This window comes from Centrocercus urophasianus, unplaced genomic scaffold (genome assembly GCF_019232065.1).
Source record: "Centrocercus urophasianus isolate 14NV4802_14NV808 unplaced genomic scaffold, USGS_Curo_1.0 seq_12, whole genome shotgun sequence".
Classification (NCBI taxonomy): Eukaryota; Metazoa; Chordata; class Aves; order Galliformes; family Phasianidae; genus Centrocercus; species Centrocercus urophasianus.
Window position 1 is genome coordinate 43,917,960 of NW_024884364.1, and position 27,981 is coordinate 43,945,940.

Consider the following 27,981-nt stretch of genomic DNA (forward strand, 5'->3'; position numbering starts at 1 on the left):
GGGATGTCTTCTCATTGAGGATATCTTCCATTTGACATCCTCCTCTTGTTTTAATCAGTCTGTTGCTAGGGAATCATTACAGTAAAATCATCATTAGTGCTTTAGAGAAGGGAGATGGGTGGAAATGATAGCAGACTAAGAAGTTTTGTTCAATGAAATCTGATTACGATTTGCAGCTTCTCATCAGATTATAAGGCAGACGCATCTTGTATGTAGTGGATCCGATTTCTATTGGGATGGAAGAATCAACAGAGAATGTTAAGATGAAATAAAAATGACATTTTATTTTGGCTTCCAAAACTAAAACATAATAAAAAAAGAATCAAATCTGTTCCAAATATAAAAATCTGAGTAGTTATGTGAACTTTCTAAACCGACGTCTCAGACAAATACTGATGAACGATACTTTGCCTGTCATCAATTTCTTTTCTTAATTGGATGACTTCTTCACTGCTCAGAATTGGTTTGTAGCTTGCTAGAAGTAGTTGGCATATCTTGTAATTGTGGAAACTGCTCTGAGAGGAGAGTGGAAGTATTATGGGCTGTATACCTTGTGAAATATTATGAAGGCCTTCTTGATGAATGGTACTTTATCTTGTGATGATGAAAATCATGGGAAGCACATATAAGGTGAGTGAATTAATTCTTTTTTATTTTTATTTGAATGGTTTCTTTTCTTCTTCTTTTTTTTTTTTTTTTCCTCCTTAGGAAGGTCCCTTTAAAATAATGGGTATAAAGAATTCTCTCTTTGGCTTTAATGAAATTACGTAGTTTCATGCCAACCACTGGGGTTCAAAATATCCAAGTATATTTATTTTACAATGTAAATTGTGCACTACACTTTTTTTTTTTTTGAAGCCTTTATTAGAAAAGTTGCTTTCCATCGTTCATTTTGAGGTTTTCCCCCCCTTCCCTTTTGTTTTTGTTTTTCCTCAGTTTCCATTACAAAGAGCAGTGCAAAAATCCAATCTTCCCCTTCCAAAGTGACCCGGCGTTCAATGCAGTCTCCACAGAAATCTGCTCCAGTACCAGCGCAGCGGGGCAGGAAACCAGGTCGGGGCAAACCCCCTGGACAGTCTGCAGTTCCCAAGAAGGGCAGGTCTCCTAAAAATATTCCCCTGACCAAAAGCACCTCTCATACTGAGAATCTTAAAACAAGGAAAAAAAGTTTAAAACCTGGAAAAAAGGTTAGTCCTTATCTACTATTTTACTTTATATTGCAAAATTTTGTAGTGAGATTATTTTTTTTTTTTCATTAGTTTTCTGGCTTCTCTTCAGCCTTCAGGGCTTTACTGTGTTTGGAAGTTGATTACGACAAAACATCTAGAATAGCTATTCTAGAATATCTCAGGATAAACTTCTGGGATTTTCTTATTCCAGTATGGGAGTACTGATTTAGATTAATTCATGGATGTGTTGTTGGTATTGAAAAATACTATTCTGGAATAGCCATTTCCAGTAACATCCCAAGAACCACGGGGAAGTCTTGAGGCTTTTTAGTCTGAGTTATTTTACTACTGTAGCATATGCATGTTTTTCATTTTTTTTCTCTCATGTTGAACAAGAAAAAAAGATTAGGAACAGTGAGGATTTTGGTGAAAAGTTTAGGCATTTTAAGCATGCAGTGGGATTTGCCAAGTTAATCTCTTGAATATCCCATCATCCTGGAGATCCTGCATGAACCAGGACACTTCCTTTCAGGCAGTGCATCAATGCATTTCCTCAGGTGTGAGCCTGAAAGGTATGATGCCTTGCTCCCTTCAGAGCTGAGTCTAAGACATGGGCAGTGGTCAGCCACCCACACATACTCTCATTTCCAAAAGTTGAAGTTTTGCTTTTTCCTTTCCTCCAGCCTGGGTTACTGTGGGCTAGTAACAAATTGCTGGTGGTGCATGGGAAGGGATGAAGTAATGGCATGAGTATGACTTTGCCCTTCAGTGTGAAGCACTAGTGAAGTGTGGTATTAGAGCGCACCTAAAAGGCTTTAGGATAAAACTGGAGGTGATTACTTTGGTTGCAACGTTGGCTGCAGGGTAAGGAACAGTTCTGCAGATTGAAAGTAGAAACCCTGCTGTCTTCTGCCACCTGTCCCTCCCATTTAGGCATGCAGACCAGAAGGCTGCTGGGGCACCTGGGCTCCAGCTTTATCTCCTTCTTGTTTCCACACAGAGGTGCAGGTTACAGAGGAGAAAGCTGCTCCCACACAGACTGAGCTAGTGGGTTGGCTGTTTGCCATAAGCCTAAAGGGCTTTAAAGGAGATAACTGAACACGTTATCTTATATTTAGGAGATACTCGGGTATGGCAGGATGTGCACTTTGTGTAAGGGTTTTGTGCTCCTCTGTCTCTTGTTAAAAAAATAAAAAATAAAAAATAAAAAATAAATAAATAAATAAAAAAGTTGGAAGATAGTTGCAGGCATCTCACCTTTAAAGAGGCTTCTAAGCTTCAAATGCTGGGTAACGGGAAGTGTCTTCTTGGAGCCCTGCACTTGGCACCTGGTCTGTGTGAAGTATAGGGCTTTGCTTGGGATTGGGAGTTACTTTGGGCAGTTCTTGCGGTCAGAAAGGGATCTGAGAAGACTTCACGTGCATCTGATTTCCTCTGTGGGACCAGTCAACTAAGCATTAGACTTTGCAGTATCTTGAATTTGAGGCACCTATCTAACATGGCACGTTACTATTGTAACTTTTGCACTGAGAACTGAACAACTGGGTTCCTTTAGAGAAGCCATGGAAAGTTTTTATTGCTACGGTATGTGGTAAGTATGTGGTAAGGTTGCCAAGACATTACACATATTTGCACTCTTCTTTGCAGTGTTTTACTTAATACTGTAAGAGTGGGGAGAGGAGAAGTTACTAAATGGGAGTTCTGTATGTACGGGGTATATGTGATATAGAGTGACACACAGCTCAGGTACTTCCTAGTATGCACACAAATATAATATTAGTGATATATGCTTAGATATTTGAATGCAGTTGTTTGTTTGTTTGTTTTAAGACAAATCCAAAATAACCCTCCACCTTTTCAGCCTGTGCAGTTGTTCTCCAGATGTGAACTGACTTTGTGCTAATTCAAAACCTGTGTATTTCGGGAGATCAGTCTGGTGCTTGATGAAGTAGAGATTTGTTTGACTTCTTAAATCTCACAGTGAAGAGGCAGGCTGGGACTCCTTGCCTTTTTAAGCTTGTTATTCTGCAATGTTTATCATTGTGCATGTATTAATTTTTATTGTACAGCTAGGAATGTTAAGCTGTTGTCATTTCCTCGCCTAAATGTTTCTTAAGCTTCTCCATGAGGATAAAAAGCATGTCAAGTCTTATTCCCCATTCCTACCCCCCAGTGTGCGCTGCTTTTTTTTTTCTTTTTACTGTCATATTGAAAAAAATCTCTTTACATTTCTCCCATCACCTTTGAAAGTACACTTTGCAGAGCAATGCAAAGAATTCCTTCCAGACCAACTGGTTTATATGCATCTCTTGAGAAAGTGCCTTGGTCTGACTGTAGTTTGCAGCCTTAGATGTGACGCCACGAAAGCAGCGTCAGTGAAGGGTGGTGAGGTGCCAGCCTGTGTGCTGAGCTCTGTGCAGACACTCGGTGCTGGTGTGCCCTCCTAGCTGGCAGGTAGGTAAGGGTGAGTAGGGGCAAATGTGGTGAGCCCAGCTGGAAGCACGGCCTGCTTCCTGACTCAGCCTGGCTGTTGGACTGCGGTGTGCTGCTCATCATTTTGGGATTACAAATTACTCAGCTGAGCAAGCATAACAGGCTGTATTCCCAAAATATGCTCTTTCCTCATTCTGGAGATGGTAAGAAATGGCTGGCTAGCCTCACCACACTTAAGCATTCGTGTGGAGGGTAGACAATTCTTCTGGCTTACATCTTAGTGTTTACATTTTGTTTTCATGCTACATTTCTCCTGTTCCCTCCTTTTTCCTCTCAACTCCACCGCTGGCATTTTGCAGCATGACAACAGACAACTGGTCCCCTGGGGAGTCCCTTCTGCATAGAGGCTTCAGGAATGCCAGGCTTCAGATCAAAAGCTCTAACTTCCTAACTGCATTGTTGTTCTCTGTGTTAAGGATGGAAACCTTTCTGTTTCCCAGTGTTAAGATGCATAGTCAGTCTCTGACAAGTAATACATCACTGCTTCAGTGTTTGACCCTTTCCACCTCGTCTCATTCACAGCAGTGCCAAACCTTGGCTGTCTCTCTCACGTTTGTGGTGATTCCATCCAGTACTGTGTTGTCAAATAATTTCTCTTTCCAAATCTATTTTCTCAGATCTATAAAGAGCACAGAAATTTTCTCTACCATGCCATAGACTTTAGAAGAAAGAACTACAATTCTTAGTAGGTGTTGTGGAGAAGTTAGGCTCTACTGTTCTTTGGAAGGTGATTTGCTTGCTATGTGATTTGTTAATGTACTATTTAGTAAATATCCTCCTTATCCATCCATTACACTTCTATTACATTGCACTTCTAAACTGAAGCTTTCCCTGACAGCTTGGGAGATTTTTATCTTTGCTGCAGATCAGTGTTAGATATAAACTCTTTCCACATGAGTATCTGGGTCTCTGCCACCTTGACCACCTTGGCTAATCTCTTATATTCCTAATTTTTTATTATTCAGGGTAGAAAATGAGGATGTAGTATGTTCTTGTGCAAGAATAAATGGCGAAGGAAGAGGTGAAGGATTTTTTGCCAATTAATTGCTTCCTTTATTTCCATGTATTTTTATAACACATCAGAAATGCCTTTCTAGCATACGCCTCTTTTCTAAGCCCCAGCCCAAACCAAATTGCAGCATTTTCTTTTTTCTCAGCTGGGAGACACTGACTGATTTCTACATCCTTGTGCTACAAAATCTGTCTGTCTGGTATATAATAGGCTACAAATAAGGTTGGTTTGGGAAAGAAGAAAGTTTTGCAAACTCAAGTGACTGAATTATAACTATATTAGTATATTTGATACCTTGCATAGAGCACCAGTTTCTGAAAGTGTTATGTAAGAATTTCAACCTCTTTGAAACAAGCTGGGAGAAAATCTAGATGCTCTGTAAAGTTGACAGCTAAATTTGAATCAGAATTCAAATGACAATGACAATATATGACAATGTGTGCACAGCCCAAATAATTTATTGGAATTGTGATAAACCCAGGCGATGGAAAGAGTGTATGTGGGAAAGCAATCCAAATACCTCTTCTGTGATTCCTAAAATTTAGAAGGACCGTGAATTGATTATATATAGCTCATTGCTCTCCTGCTCCTTTTCAACGATAAGTGAGTTCCTTTTCAACCGTAAGTGGGCTCCTTTTCAAGTCATTTGTCTTCCCCTGCGTTGCTGAAGTAGCTGTAAACGCAGGCAGTTCCTGATCATCCCTTCCCAGACTTCATCATCTTTGCAATGTAGTACTTCTGTAATAAGGAACTACATGCACTCAATAGTATGATAAATGATAGTGGAAAGGTTTGGCATACTACTTAAAAAACAAATACTTTGGTATTTTTTTCTCAAAACAGAAAAAAGTCTTACCAGAGCAACTGACTCCTGCACCACCTTCTCCTCTTTCTTCTCCTGATGGGGCCAGTGGCACTACACAGATGCTGAAAGATGGAATTAGTTTGTCTGGTGCAGCTGCAGCAGTTATATCCACAGGTAAAAGAAAAAAATAATGACATTTTTAGTGTGAAATGACTTCAATTTCAAGAAAACTAGTCGTGTCTTCTTATGGAAATGTGCTGCAAACTTACTCCTGTAAATCATTACTCACCTACTACGTTTCTTTTAAAAGATGTTTGTAGGTGCCAGTGTTACTTTGTAGAACTGGTATTTTGATGCCTGCATTATAACAAGAAGTGCTGGAGCACGGAGACTTTGAACATATCTGCTAAACCTGTCAGTTTCACTCTGTCTGAAGGAGGAAACTGTACAATTGTCTGTCTCATTCTCTGATGTATGAAATGGGATTAGATGTAGCTAAAAGCTCATATGATATTTTGCTTTCATGCACACTTGACTTTAATACCACAAAATGGAGATTGTCTCTCTTCAGTGTTCTATTAAAAAAGCAAGTCCATTTAAACCAAGTAAAAGCAATCAAGGGAAATATCTCCCTTATTTTTAAACAAGCAAAGTTAAGAGAAAATGTAATGAAATGTATCTTAAAAAGCGTTGGCAAAACAAAAATAAGCTACTTAACGAGCTAGCTTGTTGAGGGGCTTGTAAATCTGTAATGAGACAATTTGTAGGTTGTCAACTGAAATCTCAGATCTTTCTAAAAAAGCCCATAACTTATGTTAATGCTGTTTGGGATACTTTTGACATTTAAAAACTGTTTTTACAATAGAAGTTGTCAGGCTCTTCTCCATCCCAACTTCGATGATGGATGAGGGGAAAATACCTATGTGTTTCCTAGGAAAATAAACCTTTCAGGAGTCAGCTGTTACTGAAGTCAGACGAAGATGTCATGAAAGCTCTTTTTGCTGATTTGTATCTTTGTTTATTCATACAAGTGGCTTCCTCCAATCCGCAGACATCAGAGACTAAGCAGATAGGCATGAAGATACAAGATCACTGAAGCACTTCATAGGAACGTTTCATTTTTAAAATCTATGTTTCTAACTAAGCCAGAATGGTACTACAGCTGAGAAAATGCAGCAGTCTTTTCTATTACATATCACTTCGATTGTCTGCTTAATCACAAAAGATTTAAGCTATACTAATGTCTTCCTGCGTTCCTGGTCATGTGACAGTCAAGAACAAAAAGAAGAAAGAAAAACCCTTCAATTACAGCTTTTCTCCATATTTTTCTGCCTTGTTGTTCCTTTTGAAAGGCAATTTTTCATTGTCTCTGTAAAAAGTGCTTTCAATAGTCCTATTTGATTACTTTCATGATAAGCTTTAAACCACTTTGCACAGTTTCCAGGTAAGTATTGTTCTTTTGTTTAGCAGCGAAAGCCAGACTGTGGTGTGGAAATCATACTTGGGTGGTTGCTGAAGATAGCAGTTACTGACCATTGTGCATAGACATTGTTAATGCTGTGTGGGTGCTTCAGAATGGGCAACCATAGCAGGCCTATGCTATAGGGTTTGGTTTGTTGTATCTTCTCAAATATGAGAAAAAATAGGGCAGCAAGGACAGCTTTTAAGAATAGATTTTTTTGGTAGTTTAGAGCATGTACTGGTAGTTCTTGCTTTCCTGGGACTAGTATGTGAGTAGAGATGAGTTGAAAGAAGAATGCAGTGTGATGGCTTTGTACGTTAGCAGGGTACAGAAAGGCTTTAGAAGTCAGATGGAAGTGAATTTGGGACTTCAGAAACAATGCAATTCTAGCACGTGAAATGTGTCTCTATTCTGTGTGCACTGGGTACAAAGAAAGTAGAAATACTTTGGCTTGTTCTTTTTCAGTGTGTGTTTATGTCAACAAGCATGGGAATTCTGGGCCTCACCTGGATAAGAAGAAGGTTCAGCAGCTTCCAGATCACTTTGGACCAGGTCCTGTCAACGTGGTACTTCAACAGGCTGTACAGGCTTGTGTGGATTGTGCCTATCAATCCAAAACAGTCTTTGGATTTCTGAAATCTGGCCATCATGGAGGGGAAATGATAACTGGTATGTGAAGATGTTTCTAATTTTTTTTGTTTCTTCACTTGTTTCTGAACCTAGGGTAGGGAGAAAGAACTGAAGTAACTGCAGTGATATTCTATCACTTTTGTAACTCCTTAAGCATAGTCAAGAATGTATGTTTATGAACTACTTTATTAAGAGAGTCCTGGGGGAGTATGGTTTGTATCAGTCAGAGTCCAGGATTTTCTGAACAGTTCTCCAATCAGAATCTAGCAATAGCAAAGTTGAATTACGTGTACACTGTACAGTTGGGTGGTTGGTAATAAGTAGAGCTTGTGCACCAACAGCTGCAGCTATACATTTGTCAAGTAAGCTCAGTATGAGTGGAGTATCAGCTTTATTAATTCAAATCATTTTCATAATCTTATCCGTACATAATGTTTGTGTTCTTAATACCTTACCCAAGTGAGTGAAAAGTTTCCAGCTAATCTGTTTAGCTTCCAGGCGAGTGATTCCACATGTTAAATTTGCTGCTTCCTCCTTTCCCCTGTTCCCCGGTCTCTTAGGTCAGTGTTCATTCTCCTGTGTCCTCTACTAAGGAATAGGTTTAGTTCTGCTACATATTAATGCTATGTCTACAAATAAATTATCCTTACATCTCAAACTGAGTAGCTGCTGCTTGACATTTTTTTTTCCTTCTAGGCTAGAAAGTACTTTGTATGGCAGTTAGCACATCAATTCATAATTCTATCACTGGCAGTAAAAAGACTTGGTGTAACTTTAATCTCCTTACATTATCACCAGGTGTGAAAGATGATTAGTGGGATACAGGTTTAATTAAATCCTCGTAAAAGACTTTGCTATCTAACAGTATCTACAACCTGGTACCCTGACTTGCATATAGCAGGATTTCAGTAGTCCTTGCTTATGTGTCTGCATGAGTTTCTTCGTACGATAGATGCTTCTTTTCTACTTTGTAATAAAAGTTTATTGGAACTGTGTAAGCTTGGGTGTGAAACTTGTATTACTTTATTTTTTGCAAAATGTATGAAATTTTATTATATTATTAATATAATAATATAATTGTGCCTCATTCCAAAAAGTCATTTTTTTATGGAACAAAATACACTCAGATGTGCTTTGCCAGTATTCTGATTGTTATTGTTCTTGAAGAAGGACTAAACTGTAGGCCAGTGGTGAATCTGGGCTATGATGGAATAGTTGAAAGTAATTATTTTACAAAGCAGAAAAAAAAAAAAAAAAAATCTAGTTCTGATATATTTTCATTCAAAAATCCTGTAGGAACAGGAATTACTATTGTAATTACTGCTAGATTCAAAGTAGCCAGCTCAGTGGTCCTAAGCTCAAGAAGCCTGGCTCTGTAGGCTGCTCATGAAGCAGAGTGCTGAAGCGCTCTCAGGTGCATTTTCTGTTTTTTAGTTCTTGTCTGCTCATCAGCTTGTTGGATAGGTTGCTAGAGGCTCACTGAGTGATCAGTCAAATCTTGAGTCATTTTATTAAAAAAAAAATTTGTCGGATATATTTTGAGAAGAACAGAATGTGGCTTAGGTTAATGTAATACATTAAAACTCTTTGAAAGGGTAGATAACAGCAGGACAAGGGGAAATAGTTTTAAGTTGAGGAAGGGAAGATTTAGGCTGGATATCAGGGGAAACTTCTTTACGGAGGGATTGGTGAGGTGCTGGAACAGGCTGCCCAGAGAGGTTGTGGATGCCCCGTCCCTGGAGGTGTTCAAGGCCAGGTTGGATGGGGCCCTGGGCAGCCTGGTCTGGTATGAAATGTGGAGGTTGGTGGCCCTGCATGTGGTGGGGGGTTGGAGATCCATGATCCTTGAGGTCCGTCCCAACCCTGGCCATTCTGTGATTCAATGAAAACCAACTGTGCAGTTGGATAGGAAGGTAGGCTACATACAGTAGAATAAAATGAGAAACTGCAGAATGAAATTGTGAGAATATTTTCTCGTAGAGTTTTTGCTTGAAAGTTTTTTGGTTTTTTGGTTTTTTTGGTTTTTTTTTGTATAGTTGGTTTTTCTTTAAGACTGGCAAGAAAAACAATTGTCTGCATCAGAGATTAAGGAAAGAAATCTAAATCTTTTGTGATGAACTTTCATGGCAAGTATTGTATTTGGTATAGTAGAAAACTGCATGCTGGGACTTGGATGAAATAATCTTGCTACAGTATGTGTGAATAATTAGTGGGTTCTTTTGGTTCAGCTGCCAGAGAAAATAATTGTTTTGAATGGAGTTGAATTTAGGATTTTTTTTCTTACTCAAAACAAAAGCACAAACCGTTTTAATTTTGCTTGATGCATAAGGTTTCAATTCAAGCAAATGTAACCAAAGGGAAATTAAAGGCTTGATTAGCAAGCCCACTCATGGTGGTGGTGTCAGCCCCTCTTTTCTGCTTGTAGCTCTGAGTCTGTGTCATTTAGTGGGATGAAACAGTGAGGTTCAGATAAATCTTCTCAAGCAGAGAATTAAATCAGTCTCTTGGGTGATTGTCTTCACTATCAGACAGACACATTTGTCTGATAGTTTAGCTCTCAGCCTTTCTCCTGGCTCCAGCTTGCTGTTTGAAACATACCTACACAATGAAAAGTAAAGAAATGAGAATGTCTCTTCATCCCAAGGGCTGGGATTGCACAAACAAGCTCAATTCCCTGTTTATTTGTCATTAGAGGTTGAGGTTGTTGCACCTTAGAAGTACTCCTTTTTATTTTCAGCCCTAGCACTTATCTTGGAAGTAAGAAGCTTTTGTTGTCCCCAGGCAGAGCAGAGAGTTGTTGAGCCTGTAGATCTGGATCCCACTCCTTTGCTTGGAGCTCCTGTGGTTGCCCTCAGACATTTGGAGTACAAGAGAGCTGTGTTTGCACTGAATCCTTTTTTTTTTTTTTTTTTTGTGGATGTTTCTCATGGTGTATCTTGGGGAATTCAGATGGCCTCAGATGTTTCTTGCTTTATCCTCCTGACAACTCTAAGATAATATTATTCTTTTCAATGCTTCTTTTCAAAATTAAGGTGTGAATGAGAAATTAAGATGTGGAGAACAAGTAATTTCCCTTGGGCCATGTAAGACTACCTGTGAGGCTACTATGAAGTTATTTGAATGTTTGCTGCAGCTGATAGTGCTACCTTGCAGTAAATATCAGGAGATCAGGCTCTGCTGGGTCTCACAGCCCATTTGCTCTCCAGAACTGGTTGAGCTCCTAGGAGAAATATGCCTCCCAAGACCTCTTCCCCAAACAGGAGGTAGAGAGCCTTGTGTCTGAGCCACATGTGAATCATTAGGTTTTCATTTAAACATTGGAGACAGGAAAAAATGTGAATGGGCCGTGGAAACCTGTGGGTCCAGGATTTGTCCCTGTGGTACTGACTCTTAAACTTTAGGCACCTGCATTGGGTCACTACACAATGAAAGCAAATGAGAGGTAGTGTGTTATTGTTGATGCTAGCCCATGCACTTGCATTAACCCTAATCATAGGCTCACTTAACAGTATAAGTCAGTCATGCCTTTGATTTCTTAAGGAAGCATAAAATATGCTAGTGCTGGGGCGTTTTCTTTGTTTTTGTATATAATATCTGTCTTCTTCTGTAACACAATATGGATATGCTCCTTATTTCAGACTTGTGAATAAAGGCTTTCTTGTGATTTTTGTGGGTTTTTTTTTGTTGTTGTTGTTGTTTTTGTTGTTGTTGCTTGAAAATGCATCTGCCACTAACCAAATGTGATCCTTTAAAGCTCTGCTTAGCATTTGGAATCTCGAAAACAGAAAGCTGCTGAGAAGACAAATTGATGCATAAACCTGGTGTTCACACTGATTCTTTCCAACCCTAAGCATAATTTACAAGTTCGTTCCTGTTCTGTTGTAGTGTCTTTCTAATTAGAAATAACCAAAAGATTCAGCTAACATAATTGTAATTATTTACCTACATACTGGTGGCGTTTGCAATAGAAGTTTTTTCAGAATCTCAGTAAGTATCACAAAAAGGGGAAATTATCATTAACTACATCATTCTAAGTATTTAGGGAGCAAGGAAAGAGGTCAGCAAGTAAAAGATGTTGGCCCGTGTTCAGTCTCTTTGTAATCACTCATTCAAGTCCATTCTTGTGGTATCTCTGCCACCTAGATTTTTTAGAATTAAGTTGCAGCTTCATCACTGTAGCGTTGACAGCAGGATGGATTTCTCTAATGGTAAAATATCAAATGACAAAATGAGTTTCGGTAGTCAGAATTTCAGCGGTGATGCATGCCTGCACACTGCTGCTTGTAAGCTCAGTTCAGTTACAAACTGAAAAAAAAAAAGTTTATTTTTTTTCTCTCTAGCAAGTGCTGTAATGGATCTTTTCTTGGTTATCTCCTGCAAATAGGTGGTATAGAAGTACTGTTTTAAAAGCAAACAACTGAAATTGCCCGTAAGATTTTGATGTTGAGAGAATAGATCGGTTACGCTCGTTTAAAGCCAGTGTTATTTTCTTAAAATAAGTTCTCATAGAGCAAATTTAAAGTGGCATGGATCCAATGGAAGGTACAACCAGTTCTTTGAATATAAATGTGTGAAACACCAGAAAGATTGTTTATTCCTCTCACGTCTTGCATGTTTTAAATCAAAGCTGAACATCCTTTACTTGTTAGTGTTTTGCTATACTTCGTGATGCTCAGGGGCTGTTTGACATCATCTTCTTATTCGCAGCTTCCTTTGATGGGGAGAAGCATGCCATCAATCTTCCTTCTGTAAACAGTGCATCGTTTGTGCTACGTTTCTTGGAGAAACTCTGCCACAGTCTTCAATGCGATAATCTTTTCAGTAGCCAGCCTTTCAGCCCTTACATGGGGTGTGCACATAGTCCCACGGAGTACGATAGGAACAAACCAGGTACTATTAAACAACTCTTGTTTACAAGTACTGTTATTTTTGAGAAGTGTGGTTACTTTATGAAATTTAACGTTTCGGTCTGCTTTGCTGTAGCTTAAATTGACTGAAATGGTTCAGTTCTTAGTAGATTCGTTCCAGAGCACAAGTGCTGTGGCAGGTTGGGATAGCTCATAGCACATGTGCAGAAATCATTTTGTTCTGCTAACTCTTTCTTGTGGTCAACTAGGAAACATATGTATTGTACCGCTGGGTTACTAAAAGAACAGACTCAAAACTTCACATTTTGCCTGTTCAATTTATGTTTGAATCATAAAATAACCTTGGATAAAGATTACTTACTAACTTATAAGAGGGGCTTGCTCTGAGAGGTGATTCAGTTCAGCCTATCCTACAACACTGAATAGTCTTTTCTTCCTTTGTTCACCTTGCTCAGTGATGGCTCCAAAATTTTAGATCTGCAGCATACAGTCTAGTAAAGAAGGTGGGTTTTGCAGCTGGCTGCTTGTGACATTTTATGTGAGTTTTGGTACTCTGGGGGTATATAGAGTGAGAGGGAAATAACATGCTCAAGGTCTCCCATCAAATGGTTTGCAGTGCTGGTATTACGAGTCCCAGTCCAAGAGTTATCAGGAGCCATAGCTGAGAAAACTTTGACATCAGTGCAGTTTCAGTCTTACAGGTGCTGCTTTAGAAAATAAAGTATTGTGGTTTTGTTATTTTGTTTTTTATTTGTTTTGTTTTGGTTTTTTTTCCAGTAAAGAAGTTGTATTTGTTTCATTTCATGAGATAAAAGTCATTTGCTTTAATACTTTTCAGGAAAGTAGACTAAGTTTGGAAATTTGGATGATGACAGCATAAACTAAGTTGTTACTTCAGCTTTTGAAGTTCGTATTGAAATGGTGGATTCTGTGTGAAATGGGTTTGTTACCTGGTGAATGACTTGATGTATGTTTTTGCTTTTGTACTTTGACTTTCCCTGTGAGCATTTTTATACCATAATAAATAGGTGATGACTTTCCTCTTCACAGCAAAAGAAGAAATACATGAAAACGGAAGTGTTAAACGATACTCTCAGGACTCTCCACCATACACCGCTCCCCTTTCCCCTAAGCTTCCGAGGAGTGATGCTCATCCATCTGAAGGTGATTACATTGTGTTGGTATTACATACGAGGACTACATATGATTTTGGTATTTCTACTCAAAAGGAGTGAGTACAGTGTATGTCTCTGGTTTGCCTATAGTCCTTGACAGCTCAGAATGGAGATATTTATTGATCAGTGGCATGGATTTTGTGCTTATGGACGATCTACTGCAAGTTCAAGAAGTCTTTCTCCTAAACATGTCAGTCTTTTTTGTGAAATCACTCAGGCAGATAGGTGACATTTGAAGCTTCCTGCTTCATGTATGGCTATTTAGTACAAAAATAATTCCCTTGAAATGGATTAGGAGATAAATTGGAAGCAACTCTAATAACTCTTGGCTTGGGCCAATGATTGTAAGAGCAAGAATGTGTTTTGATGGTACAATTTAACTGAATGTATGACTAGCTGCCCCTACAAGTTGCTCTGCTCCTGCTCTCCTTGCCTCCTTGTCTCTGTAGTGCATCCCATGCCTCCCTGCTGATGGGGTGACGAACTGACCCAGTGAAGCACAGAAAACATTTTGGCAAAGCTAGGAGATATTTGCAGTTTACTTCTCTGCACTGACTCATCATGCACTCAGATGAGCGCAGGAATGGGTTGGATAAAATGCAGCCACGGCAGGGACCAGAGCAGAGGAGCCTCTCTGTGCAGCTGACTCCAGGAAAAGGAAAGCTTTTGTCTGTGCTGTGGCAGAGGTGCAGTAGCTTGTTGTGCCGATTTGTAGTCAGCCTCAGAATGTAAGTGAAGCGTGTCAGCTTAAACCTCACAGAGAGACTTAGGAAAGAGTGGTTTTACTCTGCTTTTGCTTCTTGTCAAACCGTGGTGACTTATTGATGTGACTCATCCCATCTGATAGATACTTTCTATTGCTGCAGTATATTTGCATAATGTTTCCAAAGGCTTTAGAGATGAGTCATTTGTTTCTCTTTTTTCTCTTTTTTTTTTTTTTTTTTCTTCTTTTTTGAGTTACTGGTGTTTTGTCATTTAGCCTCAGTGTGGGCAGAATAATCTCTTTTTCTGTGTAAAGTCATGGGGCCACACTTAAATCAGAAGAGGATATCAAATTGAAATGTTAAAGCTTATTAAAAATGGTTCTTCTTACAATTTAATATAAATACAGTGTATTAACTTCAATGATGTAACCACAGTAGAAATATAAAAATTGTCAATGCAGAGCTTTCTCTGTCTTAAATAGACCCTGGTTTAGGTCTAGAACATCTGTGCAATTAAATCATATATTTCTAGTAAGCAACTGCGTGAATAACTGTAAAACACTTAATTCTACTGAAATTACGTTGTTTAAATTGGAGATAAACAGATGTCTTAGACCTGCATTCTCTTATAAGGAATCTCCCTGTAAGTAAGTTGGCATGCATGTAATAACCTGATGAGCATTTTGATACGGGAACGGAACCCTTTTATAGATGAAGTCAATGTATTTCTTCAAATTCATTTTACTATCAATAGTTTATTGTAAAGTGCCGTTACTTGGATTGAAAAAAAAAGAGGTCTGAGTTTGTACTATGTGTATTTTGAGAGGCAAAGTATTCTCCAGTGTTGTGTGTTTCCCATTAGAGCAATGTCCTCTGAGGAAAATCTGGAGGTAATTTCATAGCGGTCAGTCATGGGCTGGTTAGCAAGAAAGATCTGCCCCTGAAATGTTCTGGCTCCATTGAGACACAGTTGTCTTGAAAGAGTTGTTTTGAAATACCATTTGAACGCAAAATGGAGTAATTGTGGGAAAGGGTCTTTCAAACTGCTCATTTTCCTTCTGATCTACTCGTAGATATGTTTTGCAGATTTTGCTGTCATTTCTGTTCCATTACAGTTTCTTCTTAAAGTTCTGAAAGATAAGAGAAGGAAAAGAGAAACAACTCTGTCTCCTTCCCCTTGAAAACAGAGTGTTCTTTACTACTGCAGCCAGTTACATCATGCAGTTATGTATGAAGCAAAACAACTAGCTTATTCCCAGAGGAGCTCCAAGAAAACAAAACATCCAATTCCTTCTAAGGCCTTCAGTCTTTAGCAGTCTGTTTTTACCCTTACATTTGAAACATAAGGCATTTTACTGGCCTTTTATACATCTACCCAGATTTCAGGTATTCTGCAGAGGAACCTCCTGAGTAACAGAAAAAAACTTGTTCTCATTCCATCCCTCTTCTGCTCACATCTGCTCTAAATGTCGAGGTAGGAAAAGAGTCATTTATTGCTCCACTATTGCAAAGCTGTATTTGTCACACACCAATTCTGAATCAGCTCTCATACCTGTTGACCGTGCCTTCTACAAGACTGCAGTTGGGGTTGGTTTGTAGAGAAGCTAGATGGATTGAAAGGGGGTGGATTGGGACAGTAGAGCTGCTGAGCAGAAACATCTCTTTTAAAAGATGATCACCATGTGAAGTATGCCAGTGTTCCCACCTTGTGTATGTGACCTGAAGAGTTAAGATAAGTTTAAGATAATGGCAGGACAAGGGGAAATGGCTTTAACTTGAGGGAGGGAAGATTTAGGTTGAATATCAAAGGGAAGTTCTTTACAGAGAGAGTGGTGAGGTGCTGGAACAGGCTGCCCAGAGAGGTTGTGGATCCCTCATACTTGGAGGTGTTCAAGGCCAGTTGGATGAGGTCCTGGGCAGCCTGGTCTAGCATTAAATGAGGAGGTTGGCGGCCCTGTCTGTGGTGGGGGGTTGGAGCTTCATGATCCTTGAGGGTCCCTTCCAACCCTGGCCATTCTATGATTTTCTGATTCTAAGCTCAAATGCTAGTGTCTTGGGATACAAAGCACGGTTTCTCTTTGCCATCCCTATTTACTGTTGCTTAATTAGGATCAATAGCATTAGAAAGAAACCAGGACATAGTTGGAGTAAATGCAATTAAATTCTTTTATAATATAGTGAATTTAAAACCCTTTATGTCTTGCGAGATCATGGAAAGAATTGCATGAAATGATTATTTAAAAGACATATTTGGGATCTCCGCTTGATTACTATAAATAGATTCCTTCACAAGACATTGCATGGAGTTGGCTGATATTTGCTGAAATACTCCTGTTGAAACTTTCTGGTGTGGAATATTGCTTCCAGTATTTCATCATACCTTTAAAAACTTGTGAAGTGTCAATCTACAAGTTTTGGGCTCCTTCATAGTGCTTTTCTGTAGCCATTTGAAGTATTACTTCTGCCTTTCAGTCTTGCATCAAGACTTCACTTGGTGGTCTCATTCTCTACTGAATCCAACTTTCTCATTTGTTTCCTTTAATATTACAGTGCTTATCAATGATGAGTTAGTATCTTTGAAATACTATAGAAAGATGGCTTTTGCTTTCATTTTAGCAAGTTGCTGTAGTTACTTCAAGCCAACAAATAAAAGTTTGCTTTCTCCAAAAACCTCAATAGCTGCTGCTTTGCTTTTTTGATACAGATGAAACTAGAAAGTTTATCACTATTGTCTTGGGGGTTGTACTCGAAAGAGAAGGGCTTGTGGACTTTAAAGCTTCTTTTTGCCACGAGTGTCGTGTTTAATAGAAGATGTTAGGCTGGTTTGCATGTCTCGCTTTACTGAATTCACTAAGTAGGGAACTGGTTCTCTGGGTGTCTTTGTTCCACTTTGGGATAATGTTGCCTGAAGATCGTAACTGTGAAATACACTCCAAGTTCTTCACTAAACTCCAGTGTTATGCAGACTTCAGGAGAGAGAACCTAATTGCTAATGGAACAAGTTAAACGTGCTTAAAAAGCTCTCTGTGGGTTATTGTTGTTGTTTGTTTGTTTGAGGAAAATACTCTTCCTTTATTTAATTCTGGAAGTTTCCCAAGAAATTATTGGAAGTTGTCATATAGGAAGGGTAATAAAGAGCATATTCTAGGAATTTGTTTCACAGATTGTACCAGTTACCCCAAAGAATATGCTGCTCCGCTAGCATATGTTTTATAACTTTCATAGAGTAATTTTCAAGATGGTAATGTGGAGTTTACACTTCTGTGAACCTGTTAGCTATATTTTCCAGCTCTTAACTCTCTTGCCAAAGCAGCATTTGTTTCATGCAGATTTTTGCATCAGGCTTCCAGCTTCTTCCTCAGGGTAGATATTGGCCTAGTGCAAGTGGAGCTGAGAACATACAATGATGAGAGAATGGAGTGGTGTTCCCATTGATTTTTAAGTATGCGTAGATGCATCACTGTGATCAGAGTGTATTGTGTTAGTGTGCATGTGAGTCTAGGATTTACAGCCTTCTGCAGCTCTGCATGTAGTCTCTTCAGTTTTTTGTGATGGCTATTGTCTCCGAACATATGGAGATCTACAGATGATAATTGTCCTCTTGCTTATGAAGTTAGAGATTCCCTTTACTGTGTAGAACAAATTAAACAATTGCTAGTTACCATGAGAGGTTTTTTTGTTAAAAAATTCTTTTTATAATTCTTTTTATATTTATAAAAATTATAAACATAATGCATTCGTAAACAGATTCTCAGAAAGTAAACATTAAGAAAGATGATGAAAATGCTCGACTAAGATTGCATATGTGTTAATACTAGTATCAGACAATGAAAAAAAATCAAACAAACCTGATGTCCACATCCTGCTCATGATATTTAACACGTACAGCTGAGATGATTTAGGGAAGACTGTCTCAAACTTGTCTATGAGACATTTTACTGGAAATTTTTTAATGTAGTAAAGGAGCAGTGATTACTTGAGAATGACTGTTCTGCAGTAAGTCTTGTCTCACAGGAGATTTGTTAACAGGCTTGGAGCTCGTTATTATCTTCAAGAAAACATAGCAAGGAATTAAATAACAAAGCTACAAAGTCCATCATTTTGAACAGATCGATGCTTTTGTTTTCTGTAGCAGAAACATTACGTATAGAAGAAAACAGCACTTCCAAAGAGCATCGCTTTTCTGAGGACTCTATGGATTCTGCACTTAATTCAGTAAATCTGTCAAGCCCGGCCCGTCGAAATTCCACCGAATATCGTACTTCAGGGAGTGCAGCGTATTACAGGAATTCCTTTCAGCCAGTGACTGCTACCTCAAATTCAGCCCCAATCCTGCGCCGGCTGTCATTGAGCTCTGCTGGGAACAGCAGTTACTACGAAGTCAGTAGGAATCGAATACAGAGGAGGATTGAAGGTATGCTATATGCCTAAACTTTCCAAAGTATGTAACAGCTTTTATGAACATGCAAAGTCCGTGAGTTATGAACAAAGAAGTTCTTTGCCACAGAAAATACGTTATATATGGAGTGAGATGTTGTGCTGTTGCCAAGCACGTCAGGCTTGCTAATGTAACTTCAAATGCAGAACTTAAGCCTGCTAGAACTAATACCATGGAGCAAGCCAGAGGAGTCTTGTCTGCTGCACTTTCCTCTCACTGCTGTCATGGACGACCCTGTAACAGGCTGGATTGGGCAGTGCTACTTAAACACAGCTTGCTTTCTGAGCATTTTATCAATTATTTCTGTATTGCTGATATACAGATATAGGGTTTCTTCCTGTTCCTCTGCACAGTTGAATTTCCATTTGCCACTTTCCCGGATACTGGCATCTTGGGACCCGGGAACCAAACACAAGTCAAACTAATCCCTCTAGGTATGTCATAGAGCTGGTTTTTATGTTGTTGTAATTATCTGCAGTTGTAGAGAGTACTTAAGACAAATGGAACTGTTTGGTATTATGGTTTGATACATGAAGGAAAATAAAACATCCTTTATTTTAATACATGACAAAGAATGAATAATAAAAGCCTATTGTTAAGAATGTCGTATGTAAAATGAAATGCGTTAGTCCTGTACAGACTAGTGATACTTCTTCTTTTCACAATATTCTTACGCTGAAAGCTGCAAGTTCCACAACTGGACCAGATCTGAATTCACTTAAGAGGGAACCTTCAAGAATAATGAATAAGGATCCGTCCACCTGGTCAATAGAGGAAGTAATGTGTTTTGTGAAAGAAGCTGATCCGCAGGCACTAGCTCCACATGCTGAACTCTTCAGGAGACATGTATGATGCATATCCATTCTGTTCTACTAGATGTCATGTATTGCATTAATCTTCTAGAATACAACTTCGATGTCTGTCACTGCATTTCCAATTAAAGGTAGACTCTGCTCACTTGTGTAATACAGGGAGGTTGAAAAATTATTTTTCCACCTGAAAATCCTCCTGCAGTATGTTTTCTCTGTGTTCCAACCTCATTAGACTTAAGATAATATGCATTGCTTTCCAGCTGGTACAAGGTAGTGTGATACTGGAACTCTTACATTGTAGTGGCCAGCTTCCAAGGCACCCTGTTGTTGTGTGGTACATCTTGAGAAGCTGACATTCTCACCTGCAATATGGGATGCTTGTCTTTTGTTGGTGACACTTCTCTAAGGCCGTCTGTTTTGTAGATGGATTATCCCAAAGCAGAGAAGCTGCTGTGCCTTGTTACCTTTGCACTTGGTCATCAATACTAAAATTCAGAGGTTGAGCTGAAACATTTGTCTGTTTTGACAAAGAATATGGAGTTTTGTAGGATCTAACTAGATATTGTACTTAGGGAGATAAACTGTAAATGTTGGTTTCCTTGTGTTGTTTTTGAGCTCCCTTTTCACTGCGCTTTTGTATGGCAGTGTGTTAAGCAAAGAGCTCTGTCATTATTTCATTTTGTATTTGGCTCTCCAAAAAGAGGTTGGCTTTCTCTTTTCTCTTTCTCTTGGCTTTCTCTTTCCTCAGTACAAGAAAGACATTGAGATTTTGGAAAGGGTCCAGAGGAGGGCGACTAAGATGATCAGGGGGCTGGAGCACCTCCCCTATGAGGACAGGCTGAGGGAGTTGGGCTTGTTCAGCCTGGAGAAGAGAAGGCTGCGGGGTGACCTCATTGCAGCCTATCAATACCTGAAGGGAACCTACACCCAGGAGGGGAGTAAACTCTTCAAAAGGGCTGACAACAGCAGGACTAGGGGAAATGGATCGAAGTTGAAGGAGGGAAGATTTAGGTTGGATGTTAGGGGGAAGTTCTTTACAAGGAGAGTGGTTAGGCCCTGGAACGGGCTGCCCAGGGAGGTTGTGGATGCCCTGTCCTTGGATGTGTTTAAGGCCAGGTTGGACAGGGTCCTGGGCAACCTGATCTGAATGTGTGTGTTTGGTGGCCCTGCTAGGCAGGGGGGTTGGAACTACATGATCCTTGAGGTCCCTTCCAACCCGGGTGATTCTGTGATTCTGTGATTCTCTTTAGTAGCATTTTGCCCCCATTCTGCACCAGCTCTTACTAACAGTTAAACTCTTTCACAGTAAGCTGGATTAGAAGCAAATTTCAAAGTAACTTTTAACAAAACTTCCTGTCTTATGTGTTATTCTTAGTTGTGTAACAAGACTAAATGTCGCTTGTTTTGTCAGGTTTATGTTTAAAAAAACTAAGACAGAATAATTCTCTTTATGGTGTTTTAGGGAACTAATTGCCTGTCTGCAGTATGTAATGCTACTAAGAGCTTTGGACTGTCACATTTCAGCAACTTTTCAACCAGGCAGTTGAAATCTGACTAAGTTGTCTTCAGTCTTGATCCTAACAATCTGTCTGCTTTAACCTGGCTGTAGATCTGTCTTATTTCACAGCTTCAGATGGTCTGTAACCCCTTCCTCTGAGTGACTGTTTGCATGCGCATGCCAGAATCCTCCCACAGCTGTGTTCAAGGTTCAGTGCAAGGCCTCCGTGCTTGCATCATTTAATCTCTAACTGCACAGACCTTCCTTTGCAGCCTTTTTTCTCTCCTTGACCCATTCACTTTTTTTCTCAGCTGGTACCTATTTTTGGGGGCTGTTTGGTCAGTTTTCTTTACTTACTGTAATTTCGTTTAGTACCTCACGGACCTTAACCGTACAGTAAAAATACTACAATAAATTCACTTTCAGGGGCTGTGGGTAAATATCACATTGCAAGAAGTTACTGCCTCATATATGGTAAATGCTTTTTTTACTGCATTCTCAACAAATATAATGTAGTTTTCAGTGTTAGCGTGCAGATTGTTAAAATAGTTGTGTTGTGTTTGTTCTCTTCCTTCTGCAGGAAATCGATGGAAAGGCACTACTGTTACTGAGGAGTGATATGATCATGAAATACATGGGACTGAAGCTGGGGCCCGCCCTGAAGTTGTGCTACCACATTGAAAGACTTAAACAAGGAAAGTACTAGCTGAACGGGGACACTGCAGTGTGTATGTGCGTGTACCACACTGAGCTCTCAGGTTAACTGCCATCACCTTTATTTAAAAGTCTTTTGCTGGTGTAAGTTATCTGTATTTTTTGGAAGTTCTGTCAAAATGTGAAAAAAGACACCTTAGGAGAAAGTAGAGGGAAAAGATGTATTCCATTCTAGTGTTTTAGTGAACTGTTTCAGCCAGCTTGCAGGGAGAGACAGTTGGTAATGGGCAGGTTGGGTAACAGTGCCAAAAGGCACATTCTCTGTTGCAGACTTCAGCAAACATGTTCATATTCAGAACCAAAACAGCTGAATCCCAAAGGGAAAAACAGAAACAGCATCAGATGTTAATAATTATTACAGGGATGGCTGTGAACTTTTACGTTGCAAGGAAAATAGAAGATCTAATCTCAGCAGTGAGTGCCTGTTTCTCCAGAAGAGTAATACTCAGATTATTCTTCATAGATTTCCATAAAGGGAATAGCTGTATGAGCAGTTCAGGGGGGAGGGAGGTGTAGGGAGGGAAGGGTTACGGAGGAGAGGGCTTCAAACTATTCTAAGCTTTTATAAAGTGTGATTATCAGTCCTTTCGTAAGTTACGAGGACAAATGTAGGGTATGTTGTCAATTTATGGTGGCAATAATAGTTCTGTTTCATGGAAGAGCACATTGGCTGTATAAACAGCCTGTTCTGGAACAGACAGATTTCACTGTAACAACGCATCCACATTTTAAAACATTCCATCTTTTTGCTAAGTTTGTCATGGATACACGTCCTCATGCTTTTTATAGATACACGTGTACGTGTTGGGGAAATGCACATTACATGTATTTGAAAATGCACATACACCCTGTACATATGTATTCAGTTTTTAATGTGTACTTTGCACTGTGCCAGAGAGAACTGTACAATTTCCCGGGTTTTGTTTTCTTTTTTTACCAGTGATTTTAGTCATGTGCTACTTTCATTTCCATTAGCGCCTGTTTAATTTGTTGTCCATTCTTGGAGTCAGAAGGTGACAAACAATCAAAGGGTAGATTTACTCCTACAGGCAAAATCCCTGTACTATGCAATCCTCATGGTTATTCATCACTTAACTGAGCCATGTATTCTGGTATATTTCTGGAAATACGTGGTTGGTTCTGATGTTTAAGACTTGTATTTCCTTTAAGGAAGTGCCACTGTGTAATGGATAAGCCTGTTTAGGGTAAAACTGGTGCTGTTTATATAAGCTACAACAACCAGCAGTGATAATAAACCAGTTTGTTTTCACTGCCAATTGTAATATACATCAGGGACAAGAAAATATACTTCTGTGTAGGAAACTGAATGTACTGTATGTAATAGTGCAAGTGACGAAAACTATTTGGTAGGGAAGGTGTAGTCCTTAAACGGTAGGTTTTATTATATTTCTTATTGCCTTTTTATATGAAGCTATATAGTAAAAATGTATTTTTTACAAATTCCTTTTCTGAAACTGCCTTGCTGTACCAATACTCTGATACTGCTCAGGTTTCAGCAGAGATACTGCTGCAAAATAACGTGTTTTGTGGCTCACCGGCGTCCAAGAGCTTTGTTAGTTTAAGTGACTGCAATGCAATTTTAATTTGGGCTTTGAGGATTGTTTTTATTACTCCATTGCTAGACATTGGACACAAAAGGTTATCTATGTTGATTTGTTTTGCATATCTTTTGTGGTGCGTGTGTGCTTAGATGAATAATACAAGCATGTTCTGAATATTAGGAAGAGGTCAGAGCATTGATTGGAAAAGCAGAATATTTTCTCTTTGTGTTTGGAAAATACTGACTTGATCATTGATAAAAACCATATGAAAGTCCCAGTTATATATTAAGAAAAACATCATGCCCCGCATGTTGAGTGTGTTGTTTAAACCTTACTTCCACCATGATTTATTATGCTGAAGTTCAGAGTTCTTCGGTGTAAAAAGAAGTACTGCTCATACAATTAACTAAACAGTTTTCATTTTTCACATTGCCGTTGGCAGAGGAGAAACAAAGATGTTTAAAATTTCAGTTTGGCCTCTATGGAATGAACTTTTTATACATGGCACTATTATGGGTATAAATATTTGTTCAAGGCTTTACGGGCACCTGTGTGCTTGGGGGGTGGGTGGGTTACAATACCAGAATTTCACCACGTGCTGTAGTATGAGATTCAAGCGTTCCATGTGTTCTAGCAGAATATATTTTTTTTCTTTCTTTTCAATGGGATGCTCTTTCCCATCAACAAAAATAAAATGGTTTGTTCGTTGTTGCACGTTTCGTTTTGACACTGTGTGTAAGCAGTGCCTGCGTAGGCAGGGGTAGCTCTTATCTGGCACTGGGCAGGTCTGGACAGCTCGTGTAAACATCTGACGTGAGGAAGTTTCACTCCGAAGGATAACATGGTTCCAACATTGTTTATGCCAAGCAGTTCATATTTGAACTTTGGTTGGTCTGTGCTTTCAAAATAACGATTTAGGAATATATTCATCTCTTCAGTTTTGAATACAGCATACCGCTGCTTACAGTTTACAGAATTCCCATATAAATCACCAAGGGGGAGAGACGGCTAAAAACTAAAACACTGTGCTGCGTTCAGATGGAGCGATTTAAAATAAAGCAGTCAGTGCCAGTGGGTTTGAACTTCATGTACTTTAGGTTTTATTGTTTGTGTTACAGAGAAGTCTGTTATTCTGATGCCCGTTTGCAGCGATCCGCCTGCATTTGAAAAGTAATGTGAATTGGGCTAATGGTAACACAAACAATTTGCAGGCGGATCGTGGAACATGGAAGCAACGACAGTCTGGAGGCATTTTGCGACTGACCTTGCTCAAGGGATAGCGAAATCTTTTTGGTGCCTATTCAATACAAAACAATGTGTGGTGCGTTCTCTGAGGTGCTTTTCTATCAGTGGGGGTTCACCAGTTTACCAGCTGAATCTGCAACTTTTAGACTCTTGCGAGACTGTGCTGTGACTTGTCAGTGTGCGGTAAGGTCACTTCTATCTGAAATTAAAGTGCCCCTTCTCCAGGAGGAGCAGCATCTCTCACAACTCATGAAGAACAGTAAAAGACACTAATGTTGCCTTGAAAGTATTGGCTCAAAGGATGGAATGTTTTCCCCATTTTTGTTGCTTTAATAAAGGCACATCATTTTTTATGTCGGCTGGTAGTTACAGGGGACGATGTTCTTCTGCCTGCTCATAGTGTTTGTAGAAACTCTGCTTCCCTTTCGGTTGCCCAGGGAGAGTTTGCCCAAAAGCTGCGCTAACCTTCTCTGTTATTCTAATGGCAGTTTTATGGGAGTCTGCAGACGTCATCATGCATGTCCTGCACGCGATGCAGAAAACTCTACTTTTGAATAGCTCAAATATTCCTTTATCTAGGGTAACGATGATCCCTCAAGTAAGGATGGCTACAGTCCTGAACCTGGACAAACGAAGCACTGTGGTTATTCATGCCTGTCTTTTCTTTAATTGGAGGTAAAATGGAGAGAGTTGAAGCACGGTACACTGTGGAATTAATAGGTTATCTTCCTGCTTAACTCAGAGAGTCGCTTTTTCCTGTTCACATAACTTTCCAGTGGGCGAGCTTGGGATCATGTTTTCCACTAAAAATGAGGTAGTAATGCAAGTTTATTCATATATTTGTATATATGAATCTGTACTATAAGTGGTTTTTAATTTAAATGGCCCAACATCCACAAGTAGGGGAGCAGCCTGTGTCTAGCCAACTTGAAGCAGAGATACTCACTGCTTTAGGATGATTTGTGTTATATTATTTTTCCATTCTTTTTCCAGTTGGAGCTGGTTTTCTTTCTGTTCTTCATTATCACAAATTATCTTAAGCCTGCTCAGTGATTTTTGTCTACACCACTGTGTGTAACTTTTATGCCGCTTGCTCTGAACCTATTTGATTTCTAAAAGCTTTTTTTCCCATAGACTAAAAATAGTGACTAGAAGTAATAACTTCATAAAAGCTGTAGAGCAAGTGGTGCTATAGGGAAAAACAGAAATACCACTCGGCATAGGCCTGAGGGTTTTTTGTGTAAGTACAGTGGGATTTGTACCAACAGCTTTAAGTGCTTCTAGTTTTCTTTTGTCTCTGCCCTGTTCTGAATAAGAGTGGAGGACTGTAGTTGGTTCTAATGCAGTGTCACGTGGCTAAACAGATTTGAAAGTGGATAACAATATTTTGTTCTTTGATTGCCAAGCTGTTATGTAATAGTTACATGAATGTTTAATTCCAACATCAGATGTGTGAGCTTCTGCTGCTGAATTGAAGCTACGTAAAGATAGGCTTAGGTTTAAAAAAAAAAAAAAAAAAAAAAGGGCAAAAACACCCCTTGAGATCAATTTTGGAGGTCATATATTCCTCCCCTCTTTTTTTATTGCTTGTAAAACTATTGGAGTGAGTAGAAAGTGCTTGCTTGGAATTGCCTAAAAGTGATGCAGGGAGGTAGAAACATTCGCATCTATTCCTCTGGTGAAATGGTTGCTGCTTTTTGCTCAATCCTTGATTATAATCTTTCGCTCTGCAAAGGTCGGTAACCAGTCCATAGTCCTGGGATCTTGTTCCCAAACTGGCAGTGCTCCTGCTGCTCAAAAGACTACGCAGAGCCATTTTGAGCCTTTATCTTAAAATCTGAAGTCTGTTGTAAGCTCTCTGTTTTGAGTCAGCAAGCAGAAGGCATTTTATATTGTGATTTATTTATTTTTTTACAGCGGCACCCCCAGAAATTCTTCTTTGAAAACAACAAACACATAAATTTTAAAACTTTCTCCTCTGACCGTGGCTGCGTAGATGATGGGAGTTCAGCATGTCCTTAAAATATGCCGTTACAGCGGTCCAGCAGGCTTTTAACTCCCTCGCTTACATGAATCATCCATCCCTGTCCTAGCAGATCATTTTGATTAGCTGTAATTTGTCCCATCTGAATCAGAATTAGCTTCCACCAGCTCCATAATCTCCCAGCTCTGCAGTACAAGCAAGGAGCCTTGCCTGAGCTGCTGCTACTCTGAGCTGTACCTCAGACCTCTGCTACTTTTATTTCAGCTTTCCCCATCTGTGGTGGAGCTGCTTAGTGCTGATAGTGAACGCTGCACATCTCTACTTCTTTTCTTGTTAAAATACGTGAAGACATTCTCATCTACTGAGATTGACTTTTTAGCCTCCGAAATCAAAGCCCTTCCAGGATAAATCGTATGAGCAAACAGATGCCAGCACAAGAGGAAAGGGAGATCACATCCCGTATTGTGTGAACAGACAAATGTGAACAGATGTACAGCTCGATGCTGGCAGAAACGCACTCCTGCCAATGACTCCTTTCTAGTTATGACAGCTGGAAGGAAATGAATGCACCACAAAACCACCATGGTAATTGCCATTACCCTGTGCTGGCAGCCTCAGCAGTGAGGTCAGGAATGGGAAAGACAAGTACTCGGCTCCCCTCCCAGGTGGAAGCTGAGGCAAGTCAGCGAGGCAGTTGGAAAACCTCAACAAATGGCGGTGCACCTCAGAAAGTCTGGTGTTTGAATGGCATCTTCCTAGATTTCTCCTTTTCTCATGTGGAGAGTATTTGGTGGTTTTTGTTGTTTTCATTTTTTTTCCCTCATGGTTATGTAAGCACTCTGTTCCTTCAAGCACTTGTGTTAATGTTAAGGGGAATTTCAGACAGCTCTGAACACTTCTTCCCTCAACTTCCACCTCTTCAAACCAGAGCTGCCAAGCAGGTCTTCCTACCACTGGAGAGCCTCTGTTTTTGAGGGAAGGATCTTGACATGTACTTGTTACTCTGTGTGTTTTGAAAAGTAAGAAAAGGACTCAGCAGTTTCCTTGCTGATCCCTGCATAATGTGTTACTGCTACTGATTTCTTTCCTTGCCTAGGAATGCTGGTGGTACTGTGTTGTGAACAGAGGGCTGAGGCTGAATTACCCAAGGTGCAATCCACAGAGTTCTTTCTTGTCTGTCTGTCTGTGTTAAGTTCCTGTGCTCGCATGAACGAAGTAGTGGGGAGGGCACAATTAATAAATCAAGGTTCAGTTCAAGCCTGGCCTTGGTTTATGCTGGTTCACTAGGAGTGAGCTACAATCTAGGTCATCCTAACAAGACTTGGGATGTTTACCAACACAACTTCTTTTCCATATCAGGCTGATGGACAGTGGTGGCTTTTTAGGTGTGTGTTGGTTTTTTTGCTTGTT

The 27,981-nt window shown here is 39.5% G+C and overlaps 1 protein-coding gene across 4 annotated transcripts in view; it reads left to right on the plus strand.

Moving 5' to 3' along the window:
• SCML2 (Scm polycomb group protein like 2) overlaps positions 1-23,954 on the plus strand; it is a 94,582-nt gene extending 70,628 nt beyond the window's left edge. For 3 of the 4 annotated variants that reach the window (XM_042811028.1, XM_042811027.1, XM_042811030.1), the window contains 8 exons: positions 937-1,187; positions 5,518-5,653; positions 7,407-7,610; positions 12,279-12,461; positions 13,490-13,603; positions 18,451-18,732; positions 19,439-19,602; positions 21,647-23,954. In XM_042811028.1, coding sequence (XP_042666962.1) covers positions 937-1,187; positions 5,518-5,653; positions 7,407-7,610; positions 12,279-12,461; positions 13,490-13,603; positions 18,451-18,732; positions 19,439-19,602; positions 21,647-21,772 — 1,460 coding nt within the window. In that variant the 3' untranslated portion in view covers positions 21,773-23,954. The remainder of the gene's footprint in view (positions 1-936; positions 1,188-5,517; positions 5,654-7,406; positions 7,611-12,278; positions 12,462-13,489; positions 13,604-18,450; positions 18,733-19,438; positions 19,603-21,646) is intronic. The other variant, XM_042811029.1, reaches the window with a different exon arrangement.
• Positions 23,955-27,981: the final 4,027 nt, after the last annotated feature.